Source organism: Carassius gibelio, chromosome A14 (assembly GCF_023724105.1).
Source record: "Carassius gibelio isolate Cgi1373 ecotype wild population from Czech Republic chromosome A14, carGib1.2-hapl.c, whole genome shotgun sequence".
Taxonomy (NCBI): Eukaryota; Metazoa; Chordata; class Actinopteri; order Cypriniformes; family Cyprinidae; genus Carassius; species Carassius gibelio.
The window spans coordinates 2347486-2366046 of NC_068384.1; the positions used below are offsets into that span (position 1 = coordinate 2347486).

General features: G+C 36.6%; 1 protein-coding gene and 1 long non-coding RNA gene across 2 annotated transcripts; one reads left to right on the forward strand and one right to left on the reverse strand.

Annotated features, from left to right (window-relative positions):
- Window positions 1-2813, forward strand: LOC128026989 (P2Y purinoceptor 4-like). The gene is made up of 2 exons (XM_052614311.1): window positions 1-187; window positions 561-2813. The coding sequence occupies exons 1-2, from the start codon at window positions 138-140 to the stop codon at window positions 1657-1659; spliced, it is 1149 nt and encodes a 382-aa protein (XP_052470271.1). The 5' UTR covers window positions 1-137; the 3' UTR covers window positions 1660-2813.
- A 5291-nt stretch (window positions 2814-8104) lies between these two features.
- On the reverse strand, window positions 8105-10954 carry LOC128027036 (uncharacterized). Its single transcript, XR_008186601.1, has 4 exons — window positions 10742-10954; window positions 9187-9355; window positions 8754-8907; window positions 8105-8535 (listed from the first exon to the last, which is right to left on the reverse strand). It is a non-coding gene; the product is annotated as an uncharacterized LOC128027036 (long non-coding RNA).
- Window positions 10955-18561: the final 7607 nt, after the last annotated feature.

An 18561-nucleotide genomic window follows, 5' to 3' on the forward strand; every position in this document is an offset into this window, starting at 1 on the left:
GCCCCTCAGCTCACGCGCTCACTTACTGAAGCGGGACATTATCAGCTCGAGCACGCGCAATCCGGTATATCTGGATGCGTGAATCTCTTAAACAATTTGAATGGTTTTTGAACCATTAGCGTAAACCATCTAAGCTCATGTTTTCATCTATGGAGGGGCGTGTTGACCTCGTTAAACTGAGTGAACGGTAAGTTTTAGCACGTGAAAACAACTCCGCGTGCTCCTCTTTCTCTTATGTCTCTTATATACTACTACCCTAAATGTGCACGGTTGTGGGCAAAAAAACGTTTTCTTTTTGTTATGCGATTTATGAGTTAAGATAAAATGTTTTCGTGTTTAGACATGGAGTTTTTAGCCCTAAACTATATGAAATTATTTGAAAAATCATGATTTTTAAGTACACATAAGAGTCTATTCTCTGTAGACACTTTCAGTCTGTAGCTCATGTTTATTTTATAGCTTGTGACATAATATTTTAAACTGAAATCTAATTTACTGTGTTTACTTCTAACTCATTGTTTCAAAAATTGCTAAAATAATTTGTGTTGTTATTTTAACAGAGAAATGAATCCACTCTTAAGAAAAAGTGTCTCAGGGAATTTTTCCCTTCCTTCCACTTCATTGATGCTGAGGTCTGAGAATGAAGTGAATTTCAGCTGTCTCTTCAATGAGGAGTTCAAGTATATTCTGCTCCCTGTATCATACTCCCTGGTGTGTTTCCTAGGACTGATACTTAACTCTGTGGCTCTGTGGATGTTCATCACTAAGATGAGGCCCTGGAAACCCAGTACAATTTATATGTTCCATCTGACCCTGTCAGACACACTCTATGTGCTCTCATTGCCTATGCTTATATACTATTATGCAAACCGCAACCACTGGCCTCTTGGTGTTTTTCTCTGTAAGCTTGTACGATTTCTTTTCTATGCCAACTTGTACTGCAGCATCCTGTTTCTCACTTGCATCAGTGTGCACCGCTACATTGGAATCTGTCACCCCATTCGTTCTCTGACTTTGGTGAAGCCACGCCATGCCCATGTGGTGTGTGGTTTTGTCTGGATAGCTGTGATAGCCTGCCTGGTGCCCAATCTGAGTTTCGTCAACACTTCCCAGAGAGGAAATGATACTTTGTGTCACGACACCAGCCGCCCGGATGAATTTCACAACTATGTTACCTACAGCTCTGTGGTGATGGTCCTGCTGTTTATCCTGCCATTTCTGGTCATCATGGTTTGCTACTGTTTAATGGCACGGGCCCTTTGTCAACACCAAAAGGGCCTGTCCCAAAGTCAACAAAATTCATCCCGAAAGAAGTCCATTACGCTTATTATAGTGGTGCTGGTTGTGTTTGCGATCTGCTTTGTACCCTTCCACATCACCCGTTCGCTCTACTACAGCTACCGTATTCTAGACGCAGATTGCAGGTCCCTTAATATTGTCAACTTTGCTTATAAAATCACTCGTCCGCTTGCTAGCATGAACAGCTGTGTGGACCCCATCCTCTATTTCCTGGCAGGGGATCAGTACCGCTCTAAACTCATCAGAGCGTTCACTAAACAGACTCTGAAAACTCGTTCTACTACGTATGGGCATGAAAACAACATTGGGCTGGGTTTTAAGAACCCAGATGCCCAAGCTGGAACTGAGTCGAGACTCTAGGGTCACATACCCAGACATTTTGGGTAATGGTTTAAAAAGCAGTTCTGGAAGACTGCCTCAAATTTTGTAAGACATCTCAGGTGTTCTTTATTGACAGTCAAGCCTTCTACAGCCACAGACATATGCATCCAAAAGAATCCAGGACAGTCTCGTTGGAGAAAGGATGTTTATTTCCTTTGTGCACTCTTCAATGATTTGTTTTTCATTCATGATTGCTGGTAGTGTAGTGCACAGGAACTGCAGCTCGTTTTATAAGAGCTCTGATGGCCGATCACTCCTGGTTACTTGTAACGTTGAAGTTTCTCACTGTTGGTCAAGGACACAACTTGGCAGTGTTGGGGTTCTGTCAACACTGAAAACAAAGCTGACTCTATACTACTCTACAGAAATGCCAGTACAAAGCCTTTTGTGTGTTCTGTTAAGTCTGAATGGCCTATGGTAGGAAACGAAAGTGTGAAATCCCCTTGCGAAAACTAGGACTTGAGTTTTCATAGTATTTCACAAATTATAATAATTATTCTTGAATGGCTTATTAGAATACCAATTGTATTCTACTGTTTATGTTGATACTGAACACATTGTTATTTGTTGTATAAGGGGAGACATAAAATGCTATTAAAGTATCATTTATTGTAAATAAACAGAACAGTTGGAAACCATTTAAGGCACTTTGAGTGAAAAGGAAAATGTTTTTTGGGGAGGCTGAAATTCAAACAGCAGTTGTGCAGATATTGCTTCATTCCTCATACAGCTGTTTTTGTCTTTTGGCGGAGCAGATACCTCTGTGTTGCTGTTCATGTGTTTGTGTATTTGTGAGTGATTGCATAGCACGGCCGAATGAAGGGGTAAAAAGCTTGAAGAAATCAGATCAGTTTTGGCATATTGCAGAGAGACATTTTTTTTCTTTGCATGTGACCTCTGTGGGGATGTTTGTGCACTTTATTATTTCCTGTTTAGTTTTTGTAATGTAAATATTTTAGTTCTGTGGTCTCATGGTATTTGTTTAAGTTTAAATTGTGTTTACATAATGTGTTTGTACTTTGAAGTGAACAGTTTTCTGTGTGTATTCCGTCAGTTTTATATGCCCCTCTGATTATCTCCGAAAATAAATTAGAAAGAGCGACCATACCACATTGTTGCAAAAATACTTTTTTTACAAAATACTTATAATAAAGGGATATATTTTATTTGGAAAATGTGTTGCAAAGCTGATAATTTAAGTCTTTTATGTCCTTTTTAAACTGCCAAGCAGAAGACCCTAGACAGAAAATGCATTTTTTAGTAATTATTTTGAAAAATGGAAATTGCTTATGCTTACAGCAAATAAAAAAAAAAAAAGCCATTTAATATTTTCAAGTGATATGGCATTATTATAATTTGATAATGCTGCATTTGATGATGTGATGTTATGTTTTTTTTTTTGTTGTTGTTGTTGTTGAGATTTTGAAGGAGTGATGCTCTCAGGGGAAAGCTCTTCATTTTTTTTCTTTCAGCCAATAGAGGTCCCCAGAGCTGTTTTAACCCTTTTACATTTTTTTAGAATTTTACAAAAAATCGTAGTTTCACCAGAATGGTACGAAACTGGTAACGTTTATGGCACTTGGTATGTGAAAATAAATTAAAAAAAAGTAAAAAAAATTGAGGGCATTATTCCAAAAAGTGGTTGAAAAAAATTCTAAAATACAGAACAGTTTTTATCTACAAATCCCCCACAATGCAGAAAAAAAACACAACAATGCAGGGGTGAAACTCTTAAACATATAGAGTGCAAAATCAACACACACATGGATACACACACAAGGATACACACCTATGAACTGGTGTGACTATCACTGCAACTATGTAAAATAAAATGCACAATAATTCTACTACAATGCAGTAAAAAAAGAGGACAGCAAGGAAGGGGTTAGACTCTAAAACATCAGTGTAAAACGGATACATCCACTCACACACACTTACTTAGACATTCACACACATACAGATTTATACATCTTCAAATGAATTGGTATGGCTATAACCATATAGCCAAAATGATTCAGAAGACTGAAATAAGAGTTTAAAATCAGATCAGACCAAGAAGGTTTAAGCTATGATAAAGCATTCATGTTAATTTGTTATTAATGTAATTTGTAATTTTAATAGAATTGTAATGTTTTGTGTAACAAAGTGCTTTCTGTGGTCAGGTTTGAATGTAGTAATAATAATAATGCAAAAAAAAAAAAAAACTACACTTATATATAATATTAATATATTATTGAATAAAACTATATTGGAATGATTTTACTGAAGAAAAAAAAGTTACATTTCAGGTGTCTGGTCACTTTTGACTCTCAAATGAGGAGCTCACAAGGGTTAAATGTTTTCAAATGAGGAATGAGTGCATGGACTTAACACCCACATATCCTTGAGCTCTCTGTCCAGTGCCTTTGACTGTGATAAATTGACCTGTTGGCTGCTGCTTTTGTTGTGGAGTTGCTGAGGTCATGAACAGTTTAATATACACAAGAGATGGAGAGTTAATGTCCCACCTCTTTTCTTGCACTAAAATCACCCTGAATATTTGGAAAACAAATGGCATCAAATAAGTCAAGGCCATACACAATACATGTATATAAATAATGAAAGTAGCCAAAAAAAGAACTGCAATGTGGAGCAAGTTTAATATGGATTAATTAAAAGTTTAATATGGATTTCTGTTTAAAATAGGAAAAACCTCTGTAAAATAACCTTTGTGAATAAAACAATTAAAAGCAAACAAACAAGTGTTTGAATGTTGCCAATTGTAAGATTTGTTTTTGAGGTGGTTATAATACTTTTAAAAGTTAATATTACCCCCACCCCCTACCCCCGGTCGCTGTCTCTCATATCCTCAACTGTTTTCATTCTCTCATTCTTGAGCACTGCCCAAGGGCAAGGGTTGGGAGAAATCATTGTGAGAAACACAATACGATACTCATAAAAGACATTGAGCAATAAAATAAATGTACTGCTGGAAAAGTATGGTTTTCCCCATCAGTTCTAGCAATAAGTAACCTTTATGTGTTCTATTTGTGTTGTTCACTGATGTAAAAAGAGATTTCACAGTCTAAAGAGAATTTATTTCTTTAGTCACAAAAGCATGTGAATCTTTATCAATCTCTACATAGCTCTGTAAAATGGTAGTAACAGGGTAGATGTTCATATTAATCTATGAAGCAACAAAACAAAGTAAAGAATCATTTCCCTTTAGAATAATACAATTTTGTTGCTTTGCAGCCTGAAATGAAGACAGACACAGTTTTTGTTTTATCCAGCTGTATTTACTCTGTATTTACATCCAAATGAAAGATATAACACCAACATGTCAAAAGCATCAACACAATAAGTTTAATACAGTTTATTTATTTTTCTGTACATTAAAATGTGTCCTGAACAATAAATAATGAAATATTTCCATATAATAAAAAGATGTTTGAAACATTTAAATTAGACACTTTACTTGCATCTAATGTGCTTTTTATGTATGAAATCACCTTTGTAAATCTAATTTGATGCAGACACCAAAATATATACATATGCATACACACATGGATGCAATTTCTGTTTTATTTAGTTTTTTCTTTTTTGAAGAAAGATGACATATGATCCTGAGGCATCCCATCATCTCCATCCAAAAGGTATGATGAGAACACTGTCTCTAATATATAGATGAGTTTATTGCCATTTGTTTTTACATTCCCACATACGTTGCTTTATATGCATGCAGTCAACAACAAAAATCATGACACATCTTTGCAAAAATCTTCATGTCACCATTAAACCATTTTATATAAGGGTAGACGAGGAAGTTATGGTTGTGCTTTCCAGTCATACAGACGTTCTGTTTCTATCTACTAAGCCTTACTTTTTATAAGCATAATGTTCATCCTGGGATGCGTGATGTCTTCACTTTCATGTTCTCTGTCCTGTTTGTCACATTCGAGAATAAATGAATGATTTCAAGGATGTTGACGAGGACTGAGATGCAGAGAGTGGAGAGGAAGAGTGACATAAAGAGGAAAGAAGTTCATTACCCAGCTGAAAAGGAGGCAAATGGCTTTCATAGTCGCCATGGGAACAGGGCTTTCTCTCCCTGACAAACCTATAATAAGGTACTTCACTGGCCTAAACACAATTATTGCATGTTAAAAAGGGAAATATTGCTTTCCAGTGTAATAGGTGGTCGATATTGATTCACGTAGACCTTCAGTATAAATGTTTAATTTGCCTTTTAATTCAGATTTTGGCCACATGAACATTTTCACATGAAACTTTTCTTAATCCTATTACTAAACTAACAAAGCAGTGAATGAAGGGTAAAAAAAAAAGCTATATGAGCAATTAACGCTAACCCAATTTTGTAGTTGTTTTAATATTCATTTAATTTGAGTCATGTGCCAAACTATATAATGTGAAAGAAATGTGAATTTCCTCTCCATTTTTAATCCTTTTAGAAATCGTCCCCTTGGAATTATAAGGTTCTATCTGCGTTCTGAGTAGTTTTGAGATATTGAGCTTTAAAGTTTTTGTGTTCCATAGACTTCTGTAGATAGAACCTTTTTGTTTTTTCAATAAAACATCCCAAAATGTACACGACTTAAAATAAAACATCACATAATGTAAATAAATTGTCACAGAATAAGAATATGTGAATAACTCAATTTTGACAAAAATGTCAGATAGAACCTTATAATTCCAAGGGGACGACTTGTCAGGTGTTACATTATAAAACACATACACACACATAAATAAAAAAATAATATTAGCTTTAATATATTATTAATAATACTACTTGTTTATAGATAACAGTGAAAGCAAAATAGCAGAGTGTTTTATTTATTAAGGTTTATTTTAAAGTTCAAGATATGAAAAATTATAACAAATGATCATTAAAAATATTGCATTTATGTATTTGAAAGAGTAAATGAAATGTATATATTTTAATTGTATAAAATTGAGACAAATGATGTTAGCACAAAAAAATTATTGAAAAGTTCACAATATTTTGTAATATATAAAAACATATATATATATACACTGTTAAAAAATTACTGTAAATTTTACAGTAAAATACTGGCAGCAGGGTTGCCAGCCAGGTACTGTAAATTTTACAGTAGTCGTACTGTAATTTAATTTACAGATTTTTCCTGTATTCTCAATTACAGTAAAATTCTGTAAATTAAATTACAGTAAGACTACTGTAAAATTTACAGTAACTGGCTGGCAACCCTGCTGCCAGTATTTTACTGTAAAATTTACAGTAATTTTTTTATATTTTGTATACTGCATTTTTACAAAAAAATATATTATATACTGCATTTTTAATACATTGTATATGGCATTTAACAATTATTTAAATAGCAAATGCACACTTTCAAGTAGTTTACTGTGCAAAGCAATTCTTTGAAAAAAAGCATATGTGTATTTGCTATATTTAAAGTATGTAAAATGATAGCATACAATATATTTTCCCTATTGCTGACTTAACTTTAACTGCATAAAGTGTTATATAATGCATAACTTAATTCACCAAAAAAATATAAAAAAATAACATTTTTAAAATCTAAAAAAAAAACAGGTCAAAATGTTATATATCACTTTCAAATTTACATTAAAAAATGACATAAAAAGTATATTATTTTGAACTCATTTTTATTTATTTTAAAATTATTTCATTTTTTTTTAAATGGATATGAAATTTTGGCATGATTTCTTTTTTATTACTTGGAACATAATGGCCATCATGGACCTTGACACAAAGAAATATTCAAACTGCGTTATAACCGAAACATGACCAACATGGTCATATTAAAACAGTTCACCCAAAAGTGAAAATTCTGTCATTTCTCACCCTCATGTCATTCCACACCCTTAAAACCTTTGTTCATCTTCACAACACACATTAAGATATTTTTTATAAAACCTGATGGCCCAGTGATGCCTACATTGCTAGCAAGATCATTTCCCTTTCCAATGCCCAGAAAGGTACTAAAAACATATTTAAAACAGTTTATGTGACTACAGTGGTTCAACCTTAGTGTAATGAAGCAATGAAAATACTTTTTGTGTGCCAAAAAACTAAATAATGACTATTCAACAGTATCTCGTGATGGATGACACTGCTTCATGAAGCTTCAAAGCTTTATTAATCTTTCAGTTCAAATCAGAGCATATCAAACTGCCAAAGTCACATGATTTCAGTAAATGAGGCTTCGTTACGTCATAAGTGTTTTGAAATTTCAATGGTTCGTGTGACTTTTGCAGTTTGATACACGTTCTGAGCAAATGATTTGAAACAAAAGATTCGTAAAGCTTCTAAGCTTCATGAAGCAGTGTTTTGAGATCGCCCATCACTAGATATAGTTGAATAAAATCGTTGTTTTGGGAGATGGGGGTGGGGGGGGGGGGTTGGCAAAAAAACCTCGTCGCTTTATAATATTTAGGTTGAACAACTGTAGTCACATGAATTGTTTTAAATGTTTTAGAGGCTTTCTGGGCATTGAAAAAAAGAAATGATCTTGCTAGAAATGCACGCTTCACTGAGCCACATCTTATTATGTGTTGTGAGGATGAACGAAGATCTTACGGGTGTGAAACGACATAAGTAATTATTGACTTAATTTTCATTTTTGGGTGAACTAATCCTTTAAAAACCACAAAGACATTTTCAGATAGCTATCATCATTAAGGAATAGACCAATATTGCCAAACAAGTCATACAAAAAAAAGTGATGCATGACTGACCGGAAGGAGCCGCGCACTTGCAGAAGTCATACAAACTTTCCATCAAACAGATAAAAATCAACCAAATAACAATTATGCTCCAGATGAAGTTCCATCCCAGGATTCAAAGTGTGACTAGAAATATTGAAAAGAGTAAAGAGGACAATACATTAGATATATTACAAAACATAATAATACTTTCAGAAACAAATAGGGGGAGGACAGATACAGTCAGAGACAGATACAGGGATGAGAGGTACAGTCAGAGAGAGACAGAGGGATGAGAGGTACAGTCAAAGGCAGATAGAGAACAATAAAAGGAAGACACAATCTTGGTGTGTGTGTATCCTTACATTTCAGAAATTCCATTGGAATTTGCACAGAAGAGTGGCAACATGTGGGTTGACTGCCACACATTTTCTTCTGTATCACTTGTCCTGTTTTTATTTCGATGGCACTTTTCCCTTGGCTTTGGGTCCTCTCTCTGGATTTATGCCCACAAAGCACCTAAAGGGTCATGAAACAGACAATATGTAATTAAGAGCGGTTTTAGGACCTCCAAGAAAGTTGGAGATGTCCACTAATAATAAAAAAAAAACATATTTAACTCAATAGCTTGCTGGTGTTAAATAGGGAGACAAATATATTCTCTTCTCGAGTTAAGACACATTGTTTTAAAGGCATCAACAGAAATAACACTGATAACATAACATTATTAAAAGGAATGTTCTGATATAACTTATCTATAAAATGCTGGTTCTGAAGTTGTTAGAATTCAACCATTACCTTTGAATGAACTCCAAGGTACACACTGCTTCCTCCTGATACTCAAGATTAAACTAGTAATAAGCAGCAAACAGAGTGGCAAGGCCGGACAGGAAACTGGGCTGAGTGCCCTCACACACCACCTCGCCTTCAATACCCAGCATCCAGTGCCCACTTGTCAAAGTGTCTCCTAAAACAATCAATATCACAATAGTAATTAATACCTATACCATTTTTTTTTTTTTTTTTTGTATTTCAGATTTTTACATTTACATTACATACTATATTTAGTAGGGGTGGGATAAAAATGTGATTCTTAAATGTATCGCAATGCATAAGCAGACGATTCTGAACTGATTCACAAATGTCAAAAATAAATTTTCTAAACGTTAATTAATGTAATGTTGACGGAAAGTAAAAGGCGGATCTCTGAAACGCGGAAGTGCATGCCTGGACAGTCTGTGACATGTACATATTTCTTTTACTGTCTATGGTGTGTATCCACTGGCGCAGAGCAAGCGTTTTGAGACCTATAACGTTACTTGAGCGTTTTCAGTCCATTTAATGGAAGTTGAGCTTCCATAGTTGCATATGGTTTGTGGTGGATCGATTATGCAGCAAAATGCCTCCTAATGTGAATGTTTTCACATAATGTTTTCTTCCTGAACCTTCTGGTTGTTCGTTCATTTGAAATGACTCGAAAAAAGATTCGTTCATTTTGCTGAACGAGACTCAAAAGTCCGATTCGGTAAAATGATCCGAACTTCCCATCACTACAACTGATGATAAGATTCAAGTCATAGACGCAATAAAACAACTCGTTTGTTTATTGGTCAGTGTCGCGCATGATCAGTTCATTTGTTCAAGTGTCACCGCACTGATAAGGAGCATTTGTGCACCCTGTGCCAAAATACACACAAGATTTGCGGGCCGACATAAATATAGACACATATATATAAATAGCATATTTAATAATTTCAAGGAAAACGTATTTGGTCGCCCTAAGGTAATAAATTAGGCTAACTATAAAAAGCAGACTTTATATCAAACAGATTTGTTAAAGTTTTCACATTAACGTTACCTGAAGTTAGCAAATGCTGAAAAAAAATCTACATCTCACTGGTTAAGTTAACCTCTTAGAAAAGCACCACTGAGAATTTATATGACACACACATCCTCCGTGAGCGACCCTGACTGACCGCGAGGCTTTAGAAACGCGTTTTATTTCGGCGCCCGTGTTAACAGATGACTGCATGTGCAAAGTTGTTTTACATCATAAAATAATCACGACGAAGTGTGCTGATAAACACTAAGTTACAGTGAATATAAACTATTATCACTGAAACATGTCATTCATAACGAAGGATTCCAGAGATTTTCTGTCCATGGCTGCTATAGCGCCGGGGGATGTGTGAAATCCTACCGCGACCGCGCTACTGAAACCCCGCGCAATTCTGCCTCGCGCCCCGCGGACGGATGATGCTTGAATCTGGGGTTACCAATATAATCCGCGAATGTAGATGCATTCATATACTATAAACTACCAAACAAGAAATATAAAACTGAAGTCACTTACCACAGTTGTGAATCACTCCTCTTGTCTTTAACGTTAATCTCCTCGACCGTTGACGATGCGGCTCCGAAGATTTGAAATTTACAGCAAAATTCTGTAAATTTGAGTCAGACCTACACGTGACCCCAGAATGCATTGCAGTTTACAGCAATATGCTGTATTATTAAAAAACAGTCCGCGGCTGTAAAATAATGCTGTAATTTTTACAGCAATTCATTACAGTGTATATATATATATATATATATATATATATATATATATATAAGCCTTCTCCGTAATGAGGGATGAGTGGCTGATGAAGGCAGAGGGTTACTGATCAATCTGCTCCGGGTGCAGCAAGGATGCATGTGGCTGATGATCACACATATAGAGCCAGGAGCTGTGTGTAAGGGTTACTGGGAAATAAACAGCCCAAATCAGCTGGGCCACCCCAACCTGGGCAAATTGTTTTAAACCCCATTACAGCGGCCACACTTTTTCCTTCTTATCAAGCCCCCTGCAGCTTCTCATTAATATTCCAGATATATGGCCTTGTACTCTGTATCATTGTCTATTAATGGGACAGATAATCATTCATTCAATTATCAGACCGTCAGCCCATGACCGTGCCCACCGGTTTAGCCTGGAACAGAGAGGTGCCAGTCAGGAGGTGAGGGGTGATAGCAGGGATTACATCATAATAAAGCTTCTATTAAGACAAACAACTAAGGAGCGTTAATGCGGAGAGACCAGATACCAGGTTTTTTTGTTTTTTTGTGTTCTTACATAGAGAAACTTGTGAACAAGAAAAAAATCCTGATTAAACAGGAGCGGCCAACACTTTTAAATTGTGATGTGATTTGTGTATTGACATGCTCAATGAATCCCTTCTCATCTGCAGGTTGACCCTGACCTCTGTTGGCCAGAAGCTGCTGCGAGATCAAGAACATTGTTGATTCCTGCTGAGCAGCTCAAGATCTTCTGCTGTGAGGACAGCCACCCGGGCCACGACAAACCACTGAGGACAGTGATAAACATGGCTCTTAATTGACATACACACACGTAAGTATACATCAGAGCAGACCCCCAAAGCAAGTGCACCCACTCTCCTTGAATGAACTTAACTTCTGTATGCACCGAGCTTTTGCAGGAGGCTGGAAGACTCTGGTCCGAGAGGGTCAAATGAGAACTTGGAAAAGATAGGAGGTGAAATGTTAGCAAAATCATAGAAAATCCTGAGTTTGATAAATTCCTGCATTTTAAATTAACAGAGGCAGCCGCGGCTGTGGGAGAGCTTTGTCGCCGGCACATTTTCTCGGCACAAGGCATGCAGTCCCGGGGTCAGCGAAGTTACGGAAGTAATTAAAGCAGCTTGATTCACTGCCTGCTGCAGAGAAAAGAAAGCAAACTGTCATTCTGATTTAGAAAAATAAATTACAATTTTAATAAAGGGGTGTGGGATGGGGGTGCTGCGGTGTCTGGGAGCTTGCTTGCCTGGATGGAGGAAGGGGGCAGAAGGGGGTGGTCTAAGGGTTTTTAGCTACCTACTTATCAATAGTTGCAATTTTTTTGAAACCACATCGGTATTGCATTGCGGATGCACAAGTGCCCTTAAAAAAAGAAAACCCGGGGAACATTAACATACTGATTTCATGTGCGTGGCAAAGGGTCTGTGCCAATATCAGAGAGGACTCAGCACTCCCATTGTCTGCTAGAACTCTGGTCTCCTCTGATATGAAAATTCAATTATATTATAACTAGATCTCGCTCTGCGTTTTGACAGTCGACGGTAGTGCTTTGCCTGCTGCATCAGTGTGGGGGACCAGAGGGGTCTGATAGCGCTGAGGCAGCCTTTCAGCCATTGACATGTTTTTGGGGGACAAGATTACTTAAATGTGTCGCATTTAAGGGAGGAGAGTTAATCTAATGCATTGCCATTATCTTTCTCAGGTAATTCCAATGCCACCCCCAATCTGAGTGTTTACGCACATGCACATCCTCTCATATTCCCACTTACACTACGCTGGCATGAGATTCACCGCTGTCTCTCTGCTCCGCACAATGTGTGTTTATTTTTTTTTTTATCTAGTCATTGCTTGTAAATAAACAGGAAGTTTGGGCTGACGGGAATCATTTTCTCAATGGCAAGCACTTTTTAAGTGACAGCTTTCATAGCTCTCTGAATGCCCTGAGAAGTGAATTACGTTGTCACTAAATTGCTTTCATTCATTAATTATTTTGCACAAGAGGTGCAGAGTTTGGAACTGTACCTTGTTAAAATGCATTGAGTTGTTAAAATACATTTCTTCACTCATTTAACTTATGCCTTCTGAGATGTATTTGCAAGAAAATTTAGAAATTTAGCAAACTCCCTGAACTTTGTGCAGCAACATTTCTGTCACTTTTTTAGTCCTCCTGTCTTTGGAAATGATTAGATGTACTTACTGTTATTTTCCGGTCAACTTAATATGGAGCCAAAAGAGTCTCAATAATGATAAATGCACAATCTACATTCACATATGCACACACAGAATTCATACATGCACACACATGATTCATAAATACACACACAGGATACACAAATGCGCACAAAATTTACAAATGCACACACAAAATTTAAAAAGCACAGAAGATTCACAAATGCATACAAAATTAAGAAATGCACACAAAATTCTGAAATACACACACAATTCAGAAATGCAAACAACATTTACAAATGCACTCAAGATTCACAAATGCACAGGACAAGATTCAGAAATGTATATCTGTTGAACACACACATATATCTTGAATTACAAACTGCTTGCGTTCTGTGAACTTCACTGCATGTGTGTGTGGATTTTGAGACTCCCCTGACTTGGCTCTACACACAAATGCTTTTTATCAGCAACCAATCAGATATCTCCCTTCTTTTAGCCAATCACAAGAACAAACTCCACTCCAATCACATGAACGCGTTTACACAGCCTGTGGTGCAGCATATTATAGCCTACTTATTTATGCAATTGTATGAAAATACAGATGTTTAGATTACAATTCAGGTTTTTTTTTTTACAAAATATAAATTTTAAAATGTCTCAATACATATAGCCCAGTGACTGCAGAAAAAAAAGTTAACCATGGATTCATAAATTTGCAATAGGCAATTATTTCATTTTATTGAAATATTTTAATGAAAAAAAAAAAAAAATGACACCTTTTTGAATATTTAAATATATATAAATATTCTTTTGGATGCAATATAGAAGTCACATTAATTACAATATTCGGTCCCTACATGAAGAGAGAGTCAGTGGTCCGCTGTGAGAGGAAAGTGACTCTCCGGCTGCGCAAAGTGGGTCTCCAGTTGCATGAGGAAAGTGAGTCGTTCGCTTAGGAAAGTGAGTTGATTGCTTTGTGAGGAAAGTGAATCGTTCGCTCAGCTTCGCTGCGTGAGGAAAGTGAATCGTTCGCTGAGGAAAGTGAATCGTTCGCTGAGGAAAGTGAGTCGTTCGCTGCATGACTCGTGAGGAAAGTGAATCGTTCGCTGAGGAAAGTGAGTCGTTCGCTGCGTGATTTGTGAGGAAAGTGAATCGTTCGATGAGGAAAGTGAGTCATTCGCTGCGAGAGGAAAGTGACTCTCCGGCTGCGGAAAGTGAGTCTCCTGCTGCGCAAAGTGGGTCGCCGGCTGCGTGAGGTAAGTGAGTCGTTCGCTGAGGAAAGTGAATCGTTCGCTGCTTGAGGAAAGTGAATCGTTAGCTGAGGAAAGTGAGTCGTTCGCTGATTGGCTTATAAGTAATCAATCCCCCACGTGGGGTGCATTCTTGTGATTGGCTAAAACAAGGAAGATATCTGATTGGTTGCAGATCATTCCCTGTTTAAAAAAATGCATTTGTGTGTCGAGCCAAGTCAGGGGAGTCTCAAAAATTCACACACAAATGCAGTGAAGTTCACAGACCGCAAGCAGTTTTGTAAATCAAGATATATGTGTTTGTGCATCAGAAGTACATTTCTGAATCTTGTCCTGTGCATTTGTGAATCTTGAGTGCATTTGTAAATGTTGTTTGCATTTGTAAATGTTGTTTGCATTTCTGAAATGTGTGTGTATTTCTGAATTTTGTGTGCATTTCTGAATTTTGTATGCATTTGTGAATCTTCTGTGCTTTTTAAATTTTGTGTGTGCATTTGTGAATTTTGTGCGCATTTGTGTATCCTGTGTGTGTATTTATGAATCATGTGTGTGCATGTATGAATCCTATGTGTGCATATGTGAATGTAGTGTGTGCATTTATCATTATTGACACTCTTTTGGCTCCATAGTCCTTAAAGGGATAGTTCACCTAAAAGAAAATACTTTTTCTCCATACAATGAAAGTCAAATTGGTCTGTTGTCATTTTGAACCCCACTGACTTCAAAGGCATGGCAAAAACAGTTTTCTATTAGTTTATTCTTTTAAATGTCTTATTTTATGTTCCATTGAATAAAGAAAGTCAAACAGATTTTGGACAACATGAGGTAAATTATTGGGTGAACTATCCCTTTAACGTAGATAGTGTAAGTTAAGCTAGAGAGCACAGAGAGAGTTGGATATACTAGGAATCTTGATGGAGTTTCCTCCTTTCACTGGACTTTAGTCCACATTGTGTGTGTATGTGTTTCTATGTAAGAGAGGCCAAGGCACAGGAAACGCCCCCCTCTTCAGGTCACAGCCCTGAGACCCGAAAGTGGACCCCCCATTAACCCAGCATGCAACACACATACCTGCCTCCCCTCATTAGGCCGTGTTGAAGTACATGCTCACCCAAAAGACGAAAATAAATCCTAATTAGTATTCTCTGCACTGCCACAACCATTAGCACTTAATTAGCACAGAGAGCCCCCCGCTTTCTGGGTGTGGGGTGGGAAGGGGGGTTATGTTGAGTACAATATTTCTGTATATATATGCCTTGGCCATGAAGAGTTTGCTTTTGTTTTGCACGTGTGCTTGTGTTTGTACTAACATTTCTGAGTTGAGCTGTGAAGATATGACAGTTAAGTCTGGATTTATTGTCATTCACTTTCATGGTCTAAAACATAAACAAAAATTATACTGCAATGGGTCAGTCGTAGTCTTTTTTTTATTTGTCCAATCTATTAATTTATTTAGAAATATAATAAAAATGCCATTCATATTGTATATACAGTGAATTTTAATATATCTGTTTTTATGAATTTTGTTATTTTTATTTTTGGGAGGACATGAAGATTTCAAGGTGTTACAGCTGTCTTGATATCTTAAGGGAAATGAATAAAACCAAATGATAAAAAAATAAACGTGCTTCCGTTTAAGATAATATGTTTGTATATACAGTATATATATATATATATATATATATATATATATATATATATATATATATATATATATATATATATATATATATATATATATATATATATATATATATTTATATATATGATAATTGTCCTTTTTAATTACAAGGCTAGTTTAGTTCAGGTTGCAAAATAAAGACATGCAAAATGTGACACAGTTACTCCAAAAATATGATTTATGAATTATTAAGTCATGATTTTTGATATTCCATGTGTAGACTGTAGACAGAATAGAGATGCTGGGGATTTTATTCTCCTTCCCAATTCCTCCTTAAACTACTTTCAGTCCTCAGCTGAACTCAGGGCGGTGCCACCTTTCACTTCCTGAAACTTTAGAGGTGGAGAGCCATCATTTGACAATTTGGCCTGAATGAGGCGGCCAGCAGATTGAATGTCTTTTTCACACCAGGCTTCTCCATCCAGCCCAGCGTGGAGGGGGTTGGACGAGTAGGATTGGGTGTAATGCGCAGAGCAAAATTAGCACTTTGATGGCAGGTAATGGTTTGAGATGAGTGCCACTGACGTAGATTTCCAGGAAGATCTCTCTTTCTCCCTGCAGCTTGCTCTCTCTTCCCCTACACACCTGTAAGATCAGACCGGGCTGGCCTCTTCTGTCAAGGCTGTAATTTGTCCCTAATCAATGTAATTATGCAATTCTAGTGGCCTCCTCCCGCTCAGATGGACAGTTTTCCAGGTGACTAATCCCATAGTTTAAACCCTGGGAAGTCACACAGACCAGATGAAGAGCACACCTCACAGCACTCCAAATTAATTTCCTTTAAAAGTCTTGATTACAGCATAATAACTGGAAAACAAATGCACAATAAGTGGCAGCAGTTAAACTCTCTGTTATGATATAGTGTAACCATGTAACTTGAAAACAAATACAAAACTGCCCTCTGTGGCATGCATGGTAATGCAGCTGTCTGTGGTCGGTAGGGTGTGAATGTGATGATGGCCTTTAGGTGGGGCTAAGAGTGGGGTCACAGTAGTAGAAATTTCTCATCTTTTAATGAAATGGGCTTTATTCATTTGAGAAGCTGAATTATGCCACGTAATTGTGCATAGAAAACATTTTCACATACCTCATTTTACCTCAAATTAGCCTAGGATCCCCTCTATGCTCATGAAAGCCTTCAGTTGCCCCAGGTTGCATATTGACAGATGGCTGTTGAGCGCTGTGTTAAATGTCTTTATTAATCTGTGCCTGTCGTTTTGATTAAGATGGAAATAAAACACAGCTTACTGTCAGGAGCCATCAAGACAATCAGAACAACAATTAAAGGCTGAAATGGATGAACACAGAACATATTTGCATTGCTTCGATTTGACCTGTTCACTGTTAAACAATTGCAAAATGCTTTTTTTCTTTCTTCCAATAATGAAAATGTATTATATTATATTATATTATATTATATTATATTATATTATATTATATTATATTATATTATATTATATTATATTATATTATATTATATTATATTATATTATATTATATTATATTATATTATATTATATATACCTAAGGTTTTAGCCTTTTAATAAACCCTAGTCCTGCTGTAACCATGAACACCGGGCATCTTGTTTAAGCTTCAAAACAAACATTCTGTTCTATTTTATTTCAGATTCTCTGTCATATGCCAGTGGTGCTTTTCAGGAGCTCCAGGTCAGTTTCCCTACCAAGTTTTATGGTCTGCCGTGTTGTCCATTCTGCACAGCTATTTAAAAAATGTTGAATATCAACAATAGCTTTAACTGGGGCATTGTCAACTTTTGTATGTAGCAATCTTGGCTGAATGCGATGGCTCCCAGTGCAGGGAGGGCTTGGCTCGGCGCTGCTGCGGAATGGAAGACTGCCGCTCGCCTGCCCTTCTGTCTCTCGTCTAGGCTCAAAGTGCCATGGTTTGAGAGTCTTACCTGGCTCTCTTCAGATAAACAGTCTTCAGGACCCTAAAGGCGCAGAGGGAAGGATTAAGAAGAACGGCTGTGCAATGGTGAGTGTCTTTCTGGAAAACTGTAGCTGTGGTCTGGAGTACATTTGGAGGAGGAGTGGGGGGGGGGGGGTCTTATTCAGGGGTGGGGGTGGGTGGATTTATTAGCATTTCACTTTAGTCCAGAGGCTAGACAGACTGAAACTGTTTTTAAGATTTCACTTTTGACACAAAAACATTAAGTTGTTTGTGAGACTTGTTGTTCATCAGTGTCAAATTAAGTCATGAGCTGTCATTCTGTTAAGTCATTGTTTGTTAAAGCAGTCTTCATATTCATAACCATTGCCTTATTTAATCATCTTGAGCCTTTAGATTAAAAGACTTCCGATATTCAAAAAATCAGCAAAATTCTAATTTAGTTTCATTTGCTAAATTTGTTTTCGAGGCATACTTTGACAAAAAAAAAAATATATATATATATAAATTATAAAAAAAGATGACACAAGTCCCTAAAGATATGGAGGAGTGCTCTGTCTGTGCTACATACGGTCTATACATGA

Coding starts and splice junctions, on each gene's coding strand:
- LOC128026989 (XM_052614311.1), top strand. CDS start 138: ATGTTTTCATCTATGGAGGGGCGTGTTGACCTCGTTAAACTGAGTGAA. Junction 188..560: donor CTCGTTAAACTGAGTGAACG/GTAAGTTTTAGC, acceptor TTATTTTAACAG/AGAAATGAATCCACTCTTAA.